Raw genomic sequence first — 19,933 nt, forward strand, 5'->3', positions numbered from 1 at the left:
TTTTAACTAGCCAAAGGTGATGGGGTACCCCTGGGTTTCAAATGACTTATGTCAGGCCTAAAAATGGATGCCTAGCAGCAACTATATTAAACAAATTTATGGCTGGGAGATGTGGGCTCCTACCCAAAGAGGGGTGGGGTCACTTAACCTCTAGAGTTTGAGATGGTAGGGGTGGACTGCTGGTAGGGGAGGAGAGTGGGAAGTCAGGGCTGGCTCTCCAGAAGAAAAGATAAAGATAATTGGTGCTTACCCAGGCCCATATGTATAAAATGTTAACGCTTAATAGGTGGCAGTATTAGTGTTAACTACCAAAATCTTCAAAATGCATAAACTATGACCCAGAAATTCTTCAAGGATTTTGCCAAAGGATGTTATCAGAGAGTTGCTCAAAGACTTATTTAGGATTTTCTTTATAGCATTATTTTAAGATAGCAAAAACAAAAAACAAGATAAGCAAGAAATATACATTTGCATTTGGAAATATATCTTATAACAGAGTAGAAGGCATAAACAAGGCATATCAAATATTTGGGAAAATACAAATACTTGCCAGATGCTCCTGCTGCTGCTGAGGCCACCCCACGCTCAGTCCTCCTATCCGAGGTCCAATGGATACACCACCCTTCAAAGCTTTTCCCCAAGGTTTAAGGCCCCTTGTCCAACCCCTTTCTCACTGGGGCCTTGACCCCTGCAGCAGGGCCACCACATGCTCACTGATGCCAACTGAGACGCCTATAAGTACATGTTGCAGCTGGAGGAGCCCTGGGGCGTGCCCCAGAATGATAAGCCCAGGAGAGTCCAGCCCTTGCCAGGGCTATAGCTGTCCAGAAGGTACTCATGTCTTGCCAGCCTCTGCAATGGCAGGGCCATCATTTGTGCACTTGGACCTCAAACCCTTCATGTGTAAGGCCTGTGGCAAAACCTCTCTGCATCTTGGTTCCCTGCTCTCCCAAGTGGTGAACAGATATTGTCTGGATGAAAGAGATGACAAAAGAACATGGGCAAGGTCATTTCTTTCTCCCTGCCTTTGGCCCACTGCTCCTACCTTTTGCTCAATAAACATTGTGCACAAACAAAAGCAAACCAAAAAAACAACACCAACCCCCTCTTCCCCCCCAATCCTGCTGGAATATAGAAAAGATAATGCTGAAGCTATGGTTTGGGTGGGGACTGCTGATGAGAGGTCTTCTATGTCATGATTGATGATTTTGGAGAATCACTAAAGTAGCACAATGACACAATTAGAATTTTATTTCAGAATGGTCACCTTGGGCCGAGCCCGTGGCGCACTCAGGAGAGTGTGGCACTGGGAGCATGGCGACGCTCCTGCCGCGAGTTCGGATCCTAAGGAATGGCCGGTGCACTCATTGGCTGAGTGCCGGTCATGAAAAAGACAAAAAAAGAATGGTCACCTTTTCTGCAGGTCTTGAGGTAAGAATATAAGGTGCAATTGGGATAAAGTTGCCAGATAAATATAGGACATTCTGTTAAACTGAAATTTCAGATAAATGATGAATATTATTTAGTATAAGTATGTCCTGTTCCTATATGAAATTCCAGTTTAATTGGGCATTTGTGTTTTTATTTGCTAAATCTGGCAACCCTATCTTGGGGACAAATTTACAGGGCTTCAGGCTGAAGTTTGATTGAAACCTGCAAAGTAGAAGGCCTGACCATTTACTGAGAGGGAGGGGATGGCAGCATGTGGTGGTGGTGATTGCAGAGGACTCCGGATGAGTGGAGAAAATGTGGAAATCCTGTTGGTCCGTGTCTAGAGCCTGATGAGGTGGTGGTCATCAATGTGTTGGGACATCACTCTGCACAGTGAGTGGTTATCTAGCAAGGCTAAGCTTTTGATGAACAGCTTTGAGAAGGGTCATAAGAAATGAACTTTTCTACTGTCATCTGATTGGCTGCTGATTTCTACTTCTTTATGCTAGTGATTGCACTGGAAAATTAGAAGGTCTGGTTCTTTTCACGGTCCTCCTCAGATTTTTCCAAGCTGGTGACCTTCTGAAAAATTGAGAAAATTGCCGTTGAAATAATCACGAGGAAGAAAAGAGTGATCATCCATTTTTAGATGTGTTTACAGGCTGTATGACTCAGTGCTGCTTCTGTTAAGAGCACCAAGTATGTGGTCTTTTTTGGTACCAAGAGGCAGACACGGGAGTCTTGTAGTCTGTGCTTCTTTAGTGAGTGATAAAGCCCTTATTGAAGTAGAGAAGATCTAACTGTACATTCAATGTGCTTTGTGTATGGAGGCCTCTTTTCTCTCAGCTTGGCTTTGGCCAGTCTCTTTAGATTCTGTTAGGAATATTTCACTTACTCAATCTTCCATATATTGAGATATTTCACCACAGACTTCTTTGGAATGAGAGCACTGGCTGAGAAAATAATAAATGTGTTTGCTTTATAGGAACTCAGGTCAAACAATCAGATGTTTCTTTGGTGGGCCATCCCAAATTGTCCGATCAACAGCAGTTATGGTGGCAGAGAAAATTTTCTACTTAAAAGCTTTATTTCTAGAGATAAGTCCTCTGGGCCTAATTGCAACAGACCCAACAAGAAACAATATTCAGTACTATTCTGAAGGGGAAAATAAGAACCTGGTGCTTTGTCATTAGGGGGAGCTAACTCAACATTTCAGTATTTACTAAAGTATTTTAGCAGGGCAGCCATTGAGCCAAAGTCTCAATCTGGGTCATTTGTCATATCATGAGTCAGAGAATGCTTTCATTGATCTGCCCCCCTCTTCAGTGTTTTAATGCCACCATTGATTAAATGACTGAGATTGTTGTGCGGGAGGATTATCATAACAGTAAAAGTGAATGTTATTTTAAAGTGTAATTAAAAAACACTGCTCGAAGAATTCTTGTATGTCCAAGAAATTCAGTCTTTCTTCACTAATGTGAAAGATTCTCAGCTTTTATTTACTCCCAAGCTCACCTGGGTGAATGGAAGGCCGTCCTCCAAGTCACAAATGCTCCTGAAATTTGGGGGCACCTGGGCTAGAGCAGAGGATCAGCACCAGTTCTTGAGAGGTCACTGAGTAACTCATAGGAAGGAATTTGGGGACACCTGGGATTCCATGCAATGCTCTGGACACTGAAAAAGTGGTTCCTTGGGAAAGGCATGCCCAAGGATGTACCATGGAAACAGCCTGGGGCTTTAGAACTGGGCAGAACTGGGTTCACGTCACCTTCATCTATGAAGTTCATTATTCATCCTCTTTGATTTTGAGTTTCCTTATTTGCAAAATGGGGAAAAACCCATTTAAAACTAATTACTTAATATAATTACAGTAAAGAATAAAAAAAGATAATTCTCTAAAAGTCTTAGCAAGATACCTGATATATAGAAGTTGCTTAATAAATATCTGCTCATTTTCTCTTAATGAGAGGTAAGGAAGATATGGGGGGTGGGATGGGGAAAAGGAGTGTTTTTAATCAATATGTCTACTTGAAGGTAGAATTAGAGCTACTGGCTTTTCTGTAACTCATGTACATGGGCTGTAACAGTGCCCAGAGAGAGATGGAATGCCCCAAAATATGGCCCCAAGGGAAATGTGATTGGTGATTAGGAATGCAAACTTTAGACAGATTGATCTGTGTCTAATACTGGCTTGCCATTTTCTGTGCACCTTTGGGTAAGTTAATTAACTTCTCTGGCCCTGTCTCCTTGTCCAGTAGAAATAGTGGTACCTATAGTGTGTGCAATAGGCCCCCGATTTGCTTGTCCACTCCGTTTCCTTCATTCTCTGAGACTTATCCCTTTCCTCAGGAAAGGGCTTTTGCAGCCATGCTTGTTCCTTATGAGCAAGTTTTCTTGCTTGCCACAGACAAAGGGACCAGAGGGGGTCACATTATTTAGGAAGACTCAACCCAAAGGCTGGGCTGACACAATCAGCTTCTCTCTCCTGGGGTAAGACTAAATGACATAATGAATATGTACACAGCACCCAGGGTATAATGAGAGTTCTGTCGTTTTTAAATCCAAAGTAAAGACCATTTCCTGGCATCTACTCCTTAGCTTACAATTTCTGTTCACAGTAAATGTAATTTGGATAGTTGGTAGAAGCCTAACAGGCAGTGCAGAGGAGAATTTTCCCCAGGTTTTGGAGTGATAGCTCAAACCAAGAGAAGGATGACATTCCCATCATTATATCCCTTTCATGCCAGGGACATTTCTGAATGAAGCATGTATTAAACAGTTTTATCTGGAAAAGCCTAACAATTCTCATGCTAGAAATTTTAATGTCATGGTCCAAGTCTAGGTAGATTCAGACCTAGGACTGCTTATTTTTAACACGTCCAACTGGGAAACAGCAGAAGTGAAATACCATTTTTAACCACACCTCTTTCTCATGTGCACTCTCTGAGTCTACTGCGCTAGCCTCAGGAATGGCTGTTTATTTATCCTGTCCTTAACAAGTTCAGCTCATTAAATGCAGCAAAACTATTTGGCAAGGATTACATCTCATTTTTCTCATTGAACTAGAATAGGCACCATGGTAGGGAAAAGGTAGGGGGTTTCAGCTCCTGTGATCTTAGCGTCTTCAAGAAGAAAAAGGCTCCCCTTAATAAACAATAAACACACAAGGTAATCCTTTCCTATTTTGGTGTTAATCTCAATTATCAACTAATATGTTGAAGAAGAATTTTTATGCATATTTTCATCTTTCACAGTGTTCATTTTCTTTTCTCTTTCAGCTTCTTATGTCATAGAAATATTATTTCCTTTTCTCTCTTTTTCTTTACAAACCTGAAGGTCATTTTGATTGGCTTTTCTTTTATAGTTTTCATCCTAATTGAATTTTGTCAGCTGAATGTACAGATTTTTTTTTTTTCATGGCAGAAAATTGTCTTTCTCTCTCTCTGTCTGTCTCTTGCATAAAACCAAAAATTTCCTGGTTTGGAATCAGCCAACAGGTGATTAAATCATCTCAGAGATCCAGTAAAGTTTCTACACATGCTGAAGGATTCTGAAATGTTTTGGTGATATCAGTAAGGACGTAGGAAAAATATCATTCTTCCAGTGCTATGTGCCACGCAGGAGGATCACTTAGCCACAGCATGGCACCCTCTACAAACACTTTCCCTTGATTTGCATATATATGTATATGTATATGTGCGTGTGTGTATATATAAATATACAAAGTATAATCCAGTTTTCTTCTCAAAATGAGCAACCAATTCAACTGCACAGCTGGGTACTCCGGAAAACACATAATTAGATACATTGGATTTAAGAGTTAGGTAAGGTCTCAACTGAGCCAGTGAATAAGAAGCTGAATGAAGCGTTATGATTGCTGCTCTGGTTCCTGGAAAGAACAGAACATGTGGATATGTGTGTTTTGGGCAAATAAAAGGCACTTTCTGGGAGGTATGAAGTGTAGTTGGCATTCCATGAGAGACTATAGAATGTTTCACAATGGGCAGTGCCAGGGAACAAAATATCGTCCATGACTAAAAAGGAGAGTCTGTTAGAGGAGATGTGCCTAAAAGGAAGAGATTTGGTAAATACTATTTTGGAGTTATATTTTGGAAAAAAATAGAGGCCAGTAGAAAATAATACAATATGTAATTTTTTAATAGGCTCTACTAAGTCTTAGGGAATTTTAAGTACAAAAGGATACATTACATATTTTTCTTTCCTCCCTAAAAGTGGAAGTTTCCAGCCAAAGCAGGTATATTCTGGAGAAGATAACAAGTAAAGTCTACCATTTTGGAACTTTTTACTAAGAATACTCAAACCAATGACTAAATATTAAAGATAAGTCCCCTCATAGGATTAAGAAACTAAAACTAAATTACCACTTTTTCTTATTTGCAAATAATCTTATTTGTGAATTTGTCTCAAGGCAACTAAATGAAAAGCAGATATTATTCTCTCTCGATGATCTCCCTCAAATAAATGCGACAAAAAAGCAATTGTCTGAGAGAGTCCTATTTTCTGAAAGAAAACATCCTGGAATAATTGACAAAAGTACCTATTAGTCCCCATGACACCAATGCTTACGCATTTGGGGCTTGTCTCTCAGTGTGCAGTTTAAATACATATCCATAAAATCCTTGCCAATAATACTAATAACTTCATGTCTGTTGATACTGTGTAACCATTAAAATCTCTATTAGTGATCTCATGTTTGGATTGATATACTTTACAAGAAATGTTTTGAACACTCTAATTTGTGAAGCAAATGCTGGAAAGAGTAGAAACACAAAGATGAACAGAGTTCCTTCCTCGAATTTATAATCTAGTGAGAGAGACAGAAGTATAATAGGGTTATATAACATGGTGTGTTGTTGGCAACTTTGTTATGTACTTGGTGGTTGTGCATCAGGATTTTTCTTTAATGGTAAAGAAAATTATTTTGAGGAAATACATTTTGATTATGTTGCTATTAGAAGTGTATTTTGCTTGTGTTATTTAAAAAGAAGTTCTTTTATGTCACAGGTATGTCTGTGTGACCATTATGATGCTTACTATTATATTCCATATGATAAAATATTATACATAATATTTTTAAACTGATGGTCAAATAACTCTGCATCATTATGGGCACTGTAATTGGCAAAACATCCTGATTCTAAATCAAATGGAGACCTTTAATGGTGAAATTTTTAAAAACTATGTAATCTGATGAGGACATATAGCTACCAAGTAGATTGTCATGTTTGACAAATCTTTAAATTCTTCTCAATAGCTGTCTACAGAGTTATCAAATTGCAAATGTCATATTTGGAGAAGACACCCTACCATTTATTTATATGTGGGAAAGCCTTCTGAAGTATGTTTGCTAGAGCTGTAGTGGCTGAAACAATCCAAGAGGAACAAAGGTTGGTGGGAGAACAGCACATGTGATTGTAGTGTGGCTACCTTCTACTACTTAGTCTAAAAAACTCTTTTAGAGAGGAAGAAGGTTGTCTCACACATGCTAAAAATTTTCAAAAACACCAAAGAGGGCAGGTGGATTTAGTATAACTTTCCCTAGATTAAATGAAAGCTCTTTAATTCTGAGCTGGTATCTCAATACACTGCTGACACAGAGAAGGATATTTGCTGCTGTTCAGTGAACATTCACTGAATAAAAGTACTTTATACACTTTTCTAAGCCAACAACCATCAATCCTTTCTTCCTTCCAATGACAAAGTACAGAAACTGTCTTAAGTAAAATATATTTGTTTGGTCTGGTCATTAATAATTTGGTGACATTATGTCTTAACTCAGGATTCATTAAAACAAATGAGAATTTTAAAAAACAATCATTTGGAGTAACACCACTTATGATTAAAAATCATGGTTCATTCTTTGGTGTGCTCCCTGCTTTAGTTTCTACCAAGATGCGTAATGTTAGAAATAAGAGAATACTTTCCATTTTATTAGGACCAAAGAGTTGTTAGTTTGATCTGATAATACTTTCCTCCAAACTCGAGTATTTATAGACAGAATTTCTGATTTGTAAAAAAAACCCAAACTTTATGTTGATCTTGTCAGAGGGACTAGGAATAAGAACAAAAACACACGCAAGTAAGAAGGTAGAGACTTACTGTATCACGTTGCCTGTTATCTTTTCCTGATATTATCAAGAAGTAGTTCCATGTCAATAGTAACAACAAAACCAGCGGTATCATGTAGAGCTCAAAGTTCCAGACAACAAAGAGAAAGAGCTGGAGGAGAGAGGAGAGGAAAAGAGATGAGTCAACTCTGCATTTCATTAAATGGACTCCCTTATTCGTATTGCACTTCAAAAAACACAAAACTCAGTGCTTCAGAATGAGATTTATCTTGAAAACAAAGCCTTGAGAGCGTGCTAGGCATTTTCTAAAAACACAGCTGACCCCTGGAAAGTCACTGTTAGGGTTTTTACTTTGTTTAATTTCTATGAAAGAAAAACTAATATCATTACGTTGTCAAAGAGGCAATTTTAATTTTTCTCCTCCAGTGAAATTATTGTTAGGTTTGACAAAATAAAGCTTTAAAAAAAAAAGGCAGCAAAATGAGCTCACTACATTGTCAAAAATTGCCTCTTCTGTCTTAATGATAAAGAATGAATCATTATTTAATATTAGAGACTTAAAAAAAATCTCACTTGGATAATACAATGTAACAAGCATAAATACCAAGTCCACCCTAGACAGCCCCCAAGATTTCTCAAAATGAAAAAAACACTATTATCGACAAGCATTAAAAAAAAAAGGTAGGCTTAACATTCAGCATTATCATAGAAATCAAACAGCTATTAAAATAAAATTTCGCCAAAGAAAATTTTTAAATGCCTATATGTATTATTTTTTTAACACTACCTACTTCTCTAAGTATATAAACTATTTTTTTATTGTAAGGCAAATGTTAGATTAAGAACTCAGAGTGGCAGATAAATCCATTCTAAGAGCATTCACATTGTAAGACAACATAACACTGGATATAAAGGGAGACTCACCCCACCCCCACCAAACTCTTGTAATCCTGGACAGATTGTCTAAATTCTTTGGGTCTGTGGCTCCTGCTGTCAAATTAAGGTAATGTTAAGTCAGGTGATGTTTAAGAGGTGGATTCCATTCCTGACTCTAATGCTAAGTAGCCATGTAACCTTTCGGCAATTTACATATTCCCTTCTTTAATTTCTTCCTCTGTAAAATGGGAGTAATAGGAGTATACACCTCATTGTGAGAATTAAATAGTTAAAATGTGTTGAAGATTTAACACGTTGCTTGGTACCCAGTAAGTGTGCAAAAACCAAAATGAAAAAGCATTATTGTGTAAATGTTATTAACACCTTACGAAACTCAGAAAGTTAACTAATTATCAACCAGGATGTTCAGGCAATACAAATTCTAATACGGAAAGCTAGAAAGTCATCTGCCTGATAAGATTTAGCTGAACCACAGTATAACTGGAAATTTTAGTCAGCTGGTTGGGGTAACGCAAACATCTTGCATTTGATAGGTCGGGAGAGTTGGGGTGGTGCCCTAAGGACACTCATGTCAGGCACAGGATGGGCTGTTTGCAGCCTTCTTAATAAATCTCAGGCAAGCCTACCACTTATTCAAACAGCAGAGAAAATTAAACTGTGTGGTATGGGAGAGAGACCCTTGGCCTGAGGGCCAGGAGAACCATGTTCCGGGTCTTAGAAGGTCACTTTGCTTCAGTGTTTTTGTATCTACAAAACACTGATAATACAAAAACCTGATAATCTTTACCATCTCTTCTCAAATACTTAAAATTACTTCATGACTTTACTGTGCCATCTGGTTTTTTTTTTTAACATGACATTAAATTTAGAAAATTGTATATTTTACTGAAATCTTTACTATTCATAACCCGAATGGACACCAAAAAGCATAAATAATGAATGGTTTAGTAACCCAGGAAATGAGTTTTGGACAAAATTACATGGTAACTATAGATTCAACTTGTTGAATAAGAAAAATTCCAAATACTGCAATGCATGAAACATGATCCATATCTTTTCTTTCACCAGAAAAGTAGAAAGATTTCCAGAAAAAACAATATTTACATTTAATTTTTAAAATTTATACATATACAAATTTGATATAAGTTGTAATTGATGGTTATGATTATTGAAATGTATTTTTTATAAAGATAATTTTTAAAGAAGTAAATTAAGGTAAATTTAACAGACTTCAAACACATGTAGAAAGGAAAACTATTTTTGGCTAGAGTGCATATTAATTCTTCACATATTTATTTGTAACATTTAGGCAGTCACTAGAAAGTAAACTCCTTAAGGGTGGAGACTTTTTGTTTGTTCAGTGTTTTATCTCTTAAGCCTAGAATAGCAGTACTGGGGTGTATAGTAGATGCTCAATAAGTAAATATGGAATTAATGAATAAATGGACACTGGGCTCCCAAATCATTCAACAGATGTATATTTAATTAATTGTATTAGTAAAAGTATGATAGAATTACTACATAAAATGAAGCAACTTCAGAAAAAAGAACTCAGAGTTACAACTGGGATTCTACTAACAAATTTCTCCCTCTGACAAATAAATCTTAGTTCTTCTATACAAAATTTTCTTTCTATCCTGTCTGTGTAGTCATGACTGTTTTGCATTTTATGGTCTGACCACAGTCGTTCCTCTGCGATCTTACTGTAGGTTTGCATTTTTTGAGGGCATTCACTCAACTCAGAATGTTCTGGCCTCGTGGATGGGAGTTAGATCACTCCATTGCTAAATAGGGCCAATTCTAAGCATTTTAACCTATTATGCAGATATATCCTCCACTGTAATGTTCACTCATTGGTGTTTGAGTCCTGGTGTTATTCAGAAAAAAAATTCCTTGTAATGTCTTGTAATGTATTGGTGTTAGTTGTAGGAGTGCATTACATAGAAAAAACTTCTAGATGGACTCCTGCAAGTAACCAAGACATCTATCATGCCCTTTTATTCTCTAAGTTCAACATCACCAGTTACAAGGTATGGTTTCTGGGCACTTCCCCATTGCAGACATCTTCCTCTCACTGCATCCAATCAACACATCAATAACTTTCTTAAAACACAGCACTCAGGACTGACACACTCCTCACGAATACCTGTGGTATTTATATGTCCTAACAACATGGACACCAGAACATGGGTTGGAGAAAGACATAGAAGAGACAGACAAAGGAAGAAATTACATTAATTTTAGGTATCCTGGCAATGAAAAAATAGTCTTTCCTATAGTGTGTTCTTTAGGAATCTAATGTTTGGGTAATTGAGTAAGAAGCTCCTACTGTTGAAAAGATATTTTTTTAAAAAAAGCAAGAGAGTTTTGAATAAACTCTAAATACAAATGCATCTATTTTTTATTTTTCCACACCTAATTGATGATTTCAAAAGGTTTAGAAAAAGAACGTGAACACAACTTAACAATAAAAATTTATTTATTGAACACTTACTATGTGCTATGCAATACTGTAGGGTGTTCGAAAGTAGGACAAATGGTCTCTGGATTCACATTGCTAAGAATCATTAAGAAAAAAAGCAATCGTTCATGACAGTATTAACAAGGACTCTAATTCTTGTTAGCTGGTGAGGGTCCTCTAATAAGGAGAGCCCTCAGAGGAAGAAAGGAGCTTGTTAGCTCACTCTCTGCACTGAAGCCTCTTCTCTCCTCCCTGTGGTCCACCTGTGCTAAGGTTGATCTTTCCTACAAGAACCGAGGTAAAACAAAGGGCCGGCCTTCAGTGTCCCACTAGGAAGTAGGGAAAAGGAGAAGGCAGCGGGAAAAACTCTAAGACAACACAGGATCTATTGTTGGTCCTCACTACATTTTTTCATTGGTTTGGAGAAAAAGAGAGATATACTAATGGGTTAAAATGGGATAGAAAAAGAAATTAAGGAACTAAAAAAAAAATGCCTGAGACATTCACAGAATACAAATATAAACCATAAAATGTCTAGCATTTGTCCTAACTCATACCTCCAGAGCCCTTCTTTTGCCTGCGTGGGACATGGTAAGAGAACCCAAGGATTCTAGAATTTCTCAGCATTACAGCACGTGATAAGGACTGTCACAATTTTATACACAGTGTTTAGTTTCCTTTGACTCCATCACTGTGTCTTCCTTTTCTTATTTTTCTTCTCTCTCTATGTCACACAGTCTCCTTGCCTCTCCCCCTCACTGCCACCCCTCCTCCCTTTTAATAAAAAAAACTTGGGCTATCTACATTTTACTTTCTTGGAATCCATGCCTTCATTCCAAACAAAACGTCTAGCCTTACATTAGTCATTCCTGATCATTAGAGACTAAAACTACTCCAAGAATTTGACGGTTTTCTTTTTTAAAAGTCACTAGATGGCTGCTGTGATTTACAATTAGAATTCTGTAGCAGAAAATCTTTATGGGGCACTAGTCAAATGGTAATAAGTACATACAACTACTTCATTAGAAGAAGGATATTGAGAGTTTTACTCGTTATCTTAGATGTTAGAAGCTCTTTGTCTACTGGCCTTAGACTGTTGGCCGTGACCGTGAAATCCCTCAAGGAGCTGCTGCAGGGTGGTACCATGGAGAGAGTATGGGTGCTTGAATTCCACCTAGGGGCATTCAAGTCCTCCAGTCACTAGCTGTGTGACCTTGGGCAATTTACTAGATTTATCTTAATTTTATCATATGAAAAGTAGAAATTAAATAATTTACTTTGTAGATTTGAGATGGAATTAGCCAAATGGTTGGCACCTATAAGGCTCATACCACATACAAGTTTTTTGGCCCTTCTTGCAGCTATCACTTTTCCTCTACCACCTTAGAATCCATAGCTAATGATTGTTTCAAGCATAAAAGCTATGTTAAAGAAGCCGTGCCAACTAGAGTAGGAAGAGATGATGAAATGAGTGCCGTTTTCAGGATTTTTATATTTAGTTTGTGGTGACTGTGCACAATTTGTTCATGTCTCTCCGTATCCTTGCCTTTTGTAATACTCTCCCACATTGACACTGGGATTGGGCAATGCGACTTGTTTGGCCAAGGGTAGAGTAGCAAATATGATGAAAACAGGGGACTAAAAAAACACGTGGCACAGTTGTCTCCATCACCCCTGCTGGAAGCCAGACAGCATCCAGAAGCACAGCTACCTAACTGACCAGAAGCTGACTAAAGATGCGTGAGTGAGCCCAGATGAGAACAGAAGAAATGCCAGCTGAGCCTAGTCCAAATCGCTGACCTACGGAAACATCACTGAATAAACGGTAGTTGCTTTAAGCTATTAATTGTGGCGTGGCTTGTTATACAGCAAATCTAACTGATACATATTATTCTCTCTCCAAGGAGACACTGTGGTTTGGTAAAATACAGGCTGGACCAGAAGCCTGAAGGAGTGGTTTCAGTTCCCTTTCTGCTATGTGATTGTCATAGGACCTTGGGCAAGTCAGTTATTTCTTTTCTTTTAGTCTATTATCTATAATATGGAGATGGTAATACGCTCCCATAAGTTGGCTGTGGGGAGCAAGTGATATAAAATATATGAAAATGTTTTATCATGAAGTACTACATATGCAGGTCTTATCAATTTAATGCTTTTGACATTCAAAATCATTTCTAAGAAAATTACACAGACTTTATAAACTAATACTTCAAGGTAAGTCAATATGATAACTGTCTTTGAGCAGTTAGAGAAGATGAGTGGTGTTTCTTAGATGACTCCTGTGTGGTGGGGTAGCAGGTGTTTGTTGGAGGGAAGTTGTAAGTATCAAACAGAGGGGCTGCAGTTAAGATTTTACTAATAGTCAGACTCTGTCAACTCTGGAGTTAAAACAATTAGGTTTCAAAATGTTAACAATTTTTAAAAAACTAATGCCCCTAGATATAAAAGAAAACCTTGTCCTGAACTAGAAGTCTCATAAATCTCAATTCCTGTCCATAATCTATTTTCATTTTTAAATCTAAATAATTTTTATCTAAATCAATTTTATATTGCCTATGATATTAGCATCCACGTCGCAAAATGCAATTCTTACGGATCTATTTGGGTCAGGCTTTAAAAGCATTCTGAATTTTAATCATAAATAATCAAAATGGGTTTTAAAAAATTTTTAACTTACTGAAAGGCAAATAACATAATTTGTCCTAACAAGAATCTTATATTACAATGCACAGAGTGAGCCTTAGGGAGAAATTCCTGACAGGCGGCTGGGAAGGCAGAGACTATTATCTTCATTTTAAGAATGAGAAATCCAGTTTGAGACTTGTCTAAGGACACCCTCTACTGAGTGGCAGGGCCAGGTCTTCTGATTCCTAATTCAGTGTGCTTTTCCACAAAGCTCTACTGACTCTGAGGTGAAGGATTTTATAGTGAATGTTGATACTTTGAAGGTATCAATTATTGAGGGACTGATTATTCAGTTGGTAGATTTTCTCTCTCTTTCTTCTCCTTCCCCTTGCTCTAACTACTTTTTGCATCCATGCAAAGAAATGACATGTCACTTCTTAGGTGTTCTGGTGAAGGTTTAGTATGGCAAAGAGGTCAAAAACTAATGGTGGAAAAGAGGTTTGTGAAGCCAATTTCATTCTTTTTTTTCACGATCCTGCGTGCTCCGGATAATCAAAAGTTGGCTATTCACAAGGTTTCTATTAAGTGGAGTTTTCTTCTGTCCAAAATGTTTAGAAGAGGTTAGGAAGGTGGCTGTAAAGGCAAAGATTGGAAACTGAATGAGCCAATTACATTTTTACCGATTAAAAAAAGCCCTACTTTTTCACCTGAAGATGAAACAAACATAAAAATCTGCTCTGCTGAGAAGCTACGTGAAGGAGGAATAAGGATTTTCACTCATATTAAACAGGGCAAATTATATAAAGCAGAGGAATGATTCACAATATTAGGATTTTTATAGCAACTCCCTTTCTTAGGAGGTGCAAAACATACATGATTTTTATTTCTTTGAGCTTGGGGTTTTAAGTTTTCCAGGCAGGACTGGGCTGTTCACATCATCCCATCAATTGATGCTCTCATTGAAGTGGAGTGTACGACGCCTGCATTCAATGATCATTCAGTGCAACACATGACAGTATTCCTGGGGGAGCCCACTTCAAAAAAATCATTTAAGTTGGAATATTGAATATCCTATTCTTTTGCAAACTACAGTATATTTTAAAAAGAAATCTCATCCAAAATGATTAACACTTCCTACTGTTCAGGAAAAAAGCCTGCCCTTTCAGACTAACAGCTGTGGATCATTAGCTCTCCAGTGATGAGATGTGTTTGATGAGTATTTTTCTTTCTAATTAAGAGATGAGATTCTCTATTCGACTGTCTCTTCAGAAAGCAGTGAAGAAAAAATTTTCTGCCTGCATGGAAAGGCCATCTCCTACAAAACAATTAATTATTTCACAGTCCTTTTAGAAAATCCTTTTCCTCCCTAATTTCAATTCATTTTTTTTCTTAAACTTAACACACACACTCGAGACTTCACAGAATTAACCCATTTTTCACCCAACCTTCACCCCCTAATGTCTTCCTGTTTGTTTCCTCATTCAACAATATCTATTTCACATAAAATAGAACAAGGAAATGTGTCAAAAGTGCATATATATTTACAAGAATTAACCCAGAACAACTTTTTTTTGGTCCTAACAGAGAACATTGATATGGGAATATTCTCTGATGTGAGAGAGGTCTCAAATTAGAAAGACAATAAATACATAGAGCATGTCTTTTGAAGAACGAGGCAATGCTTTAAAAAACATCTTCAAGGTTTTTAGCAATATATGAAAACTGGTTATAGTCATGAATCCCTAAAAACGATTTCACCTCTACTAATAAGACTGGCCTTAAAGAAGAAAACTAGGGAAAGTGAAGTGGAACCTAAAATATATTGCTTTTCTTTTTGAAAAAGCCACACTATAGTTGGCAAAGACGTAAAATTCCTGAATTAAAATTTTGATTAAGAATCGAGTAAGAAGGGCCAGCCCATGGCTCACTCGGGAGAGTGCGGTGCTGATAACACCAAGGCCACGGGTTCGGATCCCATATAGGGATGGCTGGTTAGCTCACTGGCTGAGCATGGTGCTGACAACACCAAGTCAAGGGTTAAGATCCCCTTACCAGTCATCTTTTAAAAAAAAAAAAGAATCGAGTAAGAAGCCCAAGAAAGTACTGTTTGTGAGTTAATCCCACCAATTGGCTCCTTAAATCCTTTTTGGCACAAGAGAAGAAAGGAAGAAAGGTAGAGAGGAAGGTCAACTTCCAAACATTTAGGTGCTGTGTTGCTGCTTCCCACCCCTGGGGCACATTTGGAAACATTAGGGATGTTTTCAGTTGTCACAATGCCTCAGGTGGGAGAAGGGAGATACTGGCTCTCATTTAGTTGGTGGAGCCAGGGGTGTGCCTCGTTCTAAAGTATGTGTGACAGTCTCACCCAGTGAAGAATCTTCCTGCCCAAAATACTAACAGCACTCCTCTTTGAGAAACATTGACAGTTTCTAACATAGACAATAGAATATTCTACAATTAGCTTAGAAGAGAAACTGAACGTGTCTATGCAAGTGTATACAGAGGAAGGCTAGGTGTATTTCCTAAGTGATGGCATGAAATACTACTTAAGGAAATACTACTTAGGGTAAGTCAGCGTAGAGGGGGGAAAATGAAATACTACTGTAAGTCAGCAGGAGAGAAAAACAACAAAAAACTGTACTCATAAGCATTTACACTAGATTCTTTCTATTAATATTTAATATTTCTTAAAAATATGCCTTAAGAACTGGAGGTGAACCCTCTTTGCCTGTTCACTCTCCCTTGAATTAAGCCAGGCCTTACCACACCATCAGAATCTTCAGACCTAGTCTTCTGACAAGAGGGTGTTTTCTCCTTGATTTAAATAGCCAGATGGCATCACCACCTGTTCCAAGGTCTTTATTTCTGGTTTGTTACACCAGAGCTTTCTGACCACCTCCATTCAATGAGGGAGAGAAGACAGTCAAAGTGATCCTGATTCATTCCCAGCATAACAATAGCCTCTCCGAGGTGGTTTTAAAACATGATGTGTTGCTCTTTTGAAGAGAGACTTTGCTTTGTTTGGACCATTTTCTGAAATAAGCGTCATCAGGGATTTGGTGACTAACTTAGACCCACTGGATTTCTCCAACTTGTTTTGCTGTTTCCTGTGATCATGCCACAGTGATACAGGGAGACTTCGGAAGCTCAAAAAAACCTCATGCAGAGTGGTTTCTCTCCCCAAACTCAGTTAGAATAACTGCTTTCTTTTTGACTAGCTTCAACTGGACATCAAACTGACAAGACTTTTGTTTTGTTGTGTTTTGGGGTATGTGTGCATGTGTTTTATGTGTTTAGAGAAAAATCAAAGTGCATTATCTACCAAATGATCCTTTATGTTGAATAGGCAAAATATGTCAAAAGAATCATCAATCTCTGTTTTGGTGACAGGATGAGTTACATAGTTATGAGTCGGGAAAAAAAACGGCAGATTGGTGGATTTATTGGCAATCTTGGAATTGAATGCATGTACTATAATTTAGTTTTATTTACTAATGGTGTTAAAAAACATTGTTTATTCAGATTTACTTAGTCAATGTAAAGATTGAGATCAGAAGATCCAATTCTTTATTTCGTAAGATTGTACACTGGATTTTTGAAGTTGCTGTCTGAAACTTAAGGTACACAATTTTAGTACATCAATGCTTTTTTGAAAAGCATAGCTTGACTCCATCTATTAAAGAACCAAGTGTGACAACTAGATAGGACTCTTCTGAGGATGTACTGCATATGACCCACAGAAATACCTACTGAAGAATCTCCACAACAAAATGGACCAAAACAACCTCAGAGATGGTGCTATCAACTAATCATAGCATAATGCACACTACTTTCCTTGATGGAGATATTATATCAATAGAACCTGCCAGCCAGAAAGCTTGGGAAGTTATTTATTTATTTAGATTTTTTTTTCATCTTCAGCTTACAAGTTGTACAGATATTTTGTGTCATTTTTATCAAAGTTAGAGATGAAAGGCTCTGGCTTTGCTTTGAGAACACTGACAACTCCAAAAGGTAAAGTATGTCCAACTTGAGCATCACATCAACCACACATGAATAACTGATAAGAAATCCCAGCAATGTTGTGAGTTTAACGTTGTAAAAGTTTGGATGTAGAATGAAAGTGACAAATGTGTATAGATGCCTAGAGAATGCTGATTCTCTGAAGTCCCTTTCATTAGAAATTAGGCCTATACCTAAAAGTTTGTAATGTCTGCATTGGTATCAAACACTGTTGATGTTTCAATTTTAAAAGCTTTATCATTCAGAGGTTCAGCTCATTCAAAATCAGGCTGCATGCAAAGTCATTCTTGCATTCAACACATATTTACTGTTTTAAATGACCAAATATGAACAATTACGAAGAACTGGTATTATTTTGTCCCCAAGGAGATTGCTGATATCAAGTAACAATCATTCCAAAAATATTCAAGGACTACATCAAAGAAACATTTAAGAAGTTAAGGCTACTAAGCTCACTGAATCTCTCCTTTCTCTAGTACTCCATTTCTCCAGGATCTGTCTTTGGAAGAACCCATGAGTATTTCACTAGTGTAAGCAAAAATCATTCCATGCTTTAGTTATTTTCTAAATAAGAAAAAAAGAAGTGTTTTAATGTTGGTTCTCAATTTGTTTTAGTTTTTCTTTTTGTCTGCCTTCAGTGCCAATGAAAAAGGTACTATCTTTTTTGCGATATTCTAGTCATTATGTAATATTCTGATATTCCTTCCTGTCTTTCAAGTTCTTAAACTATTTATTGTTTAAAAAAATGGTTGCATTAAATGTGACCTTTTATTTAGGAATATTTTCACACAAATTTACCATTTCTATATATTTTCTAGGTCTTTAGAAGTGCTGTACAGATTTATTAAAACTTATTAAACACGGTCTCCTTGTAAATGTTTAAAGAAATGAATCTGTTACCATTACTATTTTTGAAATAGTTTTTTGATCCATTCCTCTTTTTGTGTATGTAAATGCTGTATCTAGACACACAAATCCACCAATGTTTGCTGATGTACAAAATGTAAAATTTTCCCTGGCTTTTAAAGCTATCTCCATCATGAACAGGTACAATATTTAGGGCAACAGCTGGCATTTCAGTTGCTCATGGGGGGAAACTCCCTCTGTTCTATATACTGTGCCAGAAAATAGGATACCCAGCTATCTAACAAGCCAAACACATGTTAGTGAAGTCTGTGATACAAGTTACTTTAAAAATTAGTCCTGCAGTCTTTATACTCCCAGTTCTAACTCACTGAACAGGAATGCCTTTAAAAAAGCAGATGATCAATTATGGTGATTCCTATTTTACAGTAGCTAATGTGCAGAGGGTTGCATTTTGCCAAGTTTTGGGATATTTGCTATCACTCTGACTTATTTCCACTCAAATTATTTCACTCAGACTTATTCACCTTATCATAAATATCTTTCCTGGGCTACTGGTTTCTGATCTCTCTTTTCAATCCTTCGTGATATAACCTTGCAGTTATTGTTGATGATTCTTTGTCCAGATTTAATATCTTCATTTCAATCTTAAAATCACAGAGCCAAAGTCAGAAAGCATGTTTTAAAATTTTTACCCTCATAAATAGATTTAAGACCTAATAATATCATATATTTCAGCTATCTTCCCAGCTTCTGAAACTTCATCTCCCATTCTGTCTTATAATTTTCTAATTTTCTCCTTCACTGGTCTCATTCCCCCAATCCCTCTGTTCTGGAAAAACTTCAAGAGTTATGTTTAGCAGCTCTAGCTATGTCTGAACATTTCTCTTTGCAATTCAAATAATCATCTTAGACTGATTTTAACAGGCTTCTTTACTCCATTCCATCTTTTACCCTTGCTGCGTAATGTTTACTGATGAATGTCTTTCTCCCATTTCTTAACAGATCTAAGCGGTCTAGTTACCGCACGGGAAGCCTAAAGGTTTGCACACTAAGTATACATTTCTCTTGGCTGTTTTCCACACCTCTAAACATTCTCTTAAATGCAACAGGGCTTGTGTTTCAATGGTAACAGAAGTTATCAGAGAACACTAGTTTAGACAGCAAGCAAGCCGAACTCCAACTGTTCAAACAGCCTGACTTTTACAGTAAAAGGAAAGGCCCTGGGCCAAGACCACTGAGATGAGCAGGTATTTTTAGTTCACTTGTAGGCCAGCTCTAATGTAATTCTGAAATGTTTTCTTCAAACCAAACCCAACTTTTTCAGGGCTGTCCAAATCTGTTTTCTTTTATAGCAAGTACAAATTCTTGGAGCAAGGGAAGCATGCGTATCATTTGCAATGCTGCTGCATGTCTATGGTGTTGATGCCCGATGGCTCAAATTAGTCCACAAAACAGATGAGCGCATTGTAATTAGCTCTTGTCAAACTGTTAGAAATACAAAAACCATTTCCAGTGTAATAAAAATTATGTAAAAGAAAAA

The 19,933-nt window shown here is 37.2% G+C and overlaps 1 protein-coding gene across 16 annotated transcripts in view; it reads right to left on the minus strand.

Moving 5' to 3' along the window:
* MCTP1 (multiple C2 and transmembrane domain containing 1) overlaps positions 1–19,933 on the minus strand; it is a 536,345-nt gene that overhangs the window by 75,177 nt on the left and 441,235 nt on the right. For 10 of the 16 annotated variants that reach the window (XM_063085528.1, XM_063085527.1, XM_063085526.1 and 7 more), the window contains one exon: positions 7,552–7,671. The exons of the other annotated variants lie outside the window; for them this stretch is intronic. In XM_063085528.1, the coding sequence (XP_062941598.1) occupies positions 7,552–7,671 (120 nt within the window). The remainder of the gene's footprint in view (positions 1–7,551; positions 7,672–19,933) is intronic. 16 annotated transcript variants of the gene reach the window in all.

This window comes from Cynocephalus volans, chromosome 2 (assembly GCF_027409185.1).
Source record: "Cynocephalus volans isolate mCynVol1 chromosome 2, mCynVol1.pri, whole genome shotgun sequence".
Taxonomy (NCBI): Eukaryota; Metazoa; Chordata; class Mammalia; order Dermoptera; family Cynocephalidae; genus Cynocephalus; species Cynocephalus volans.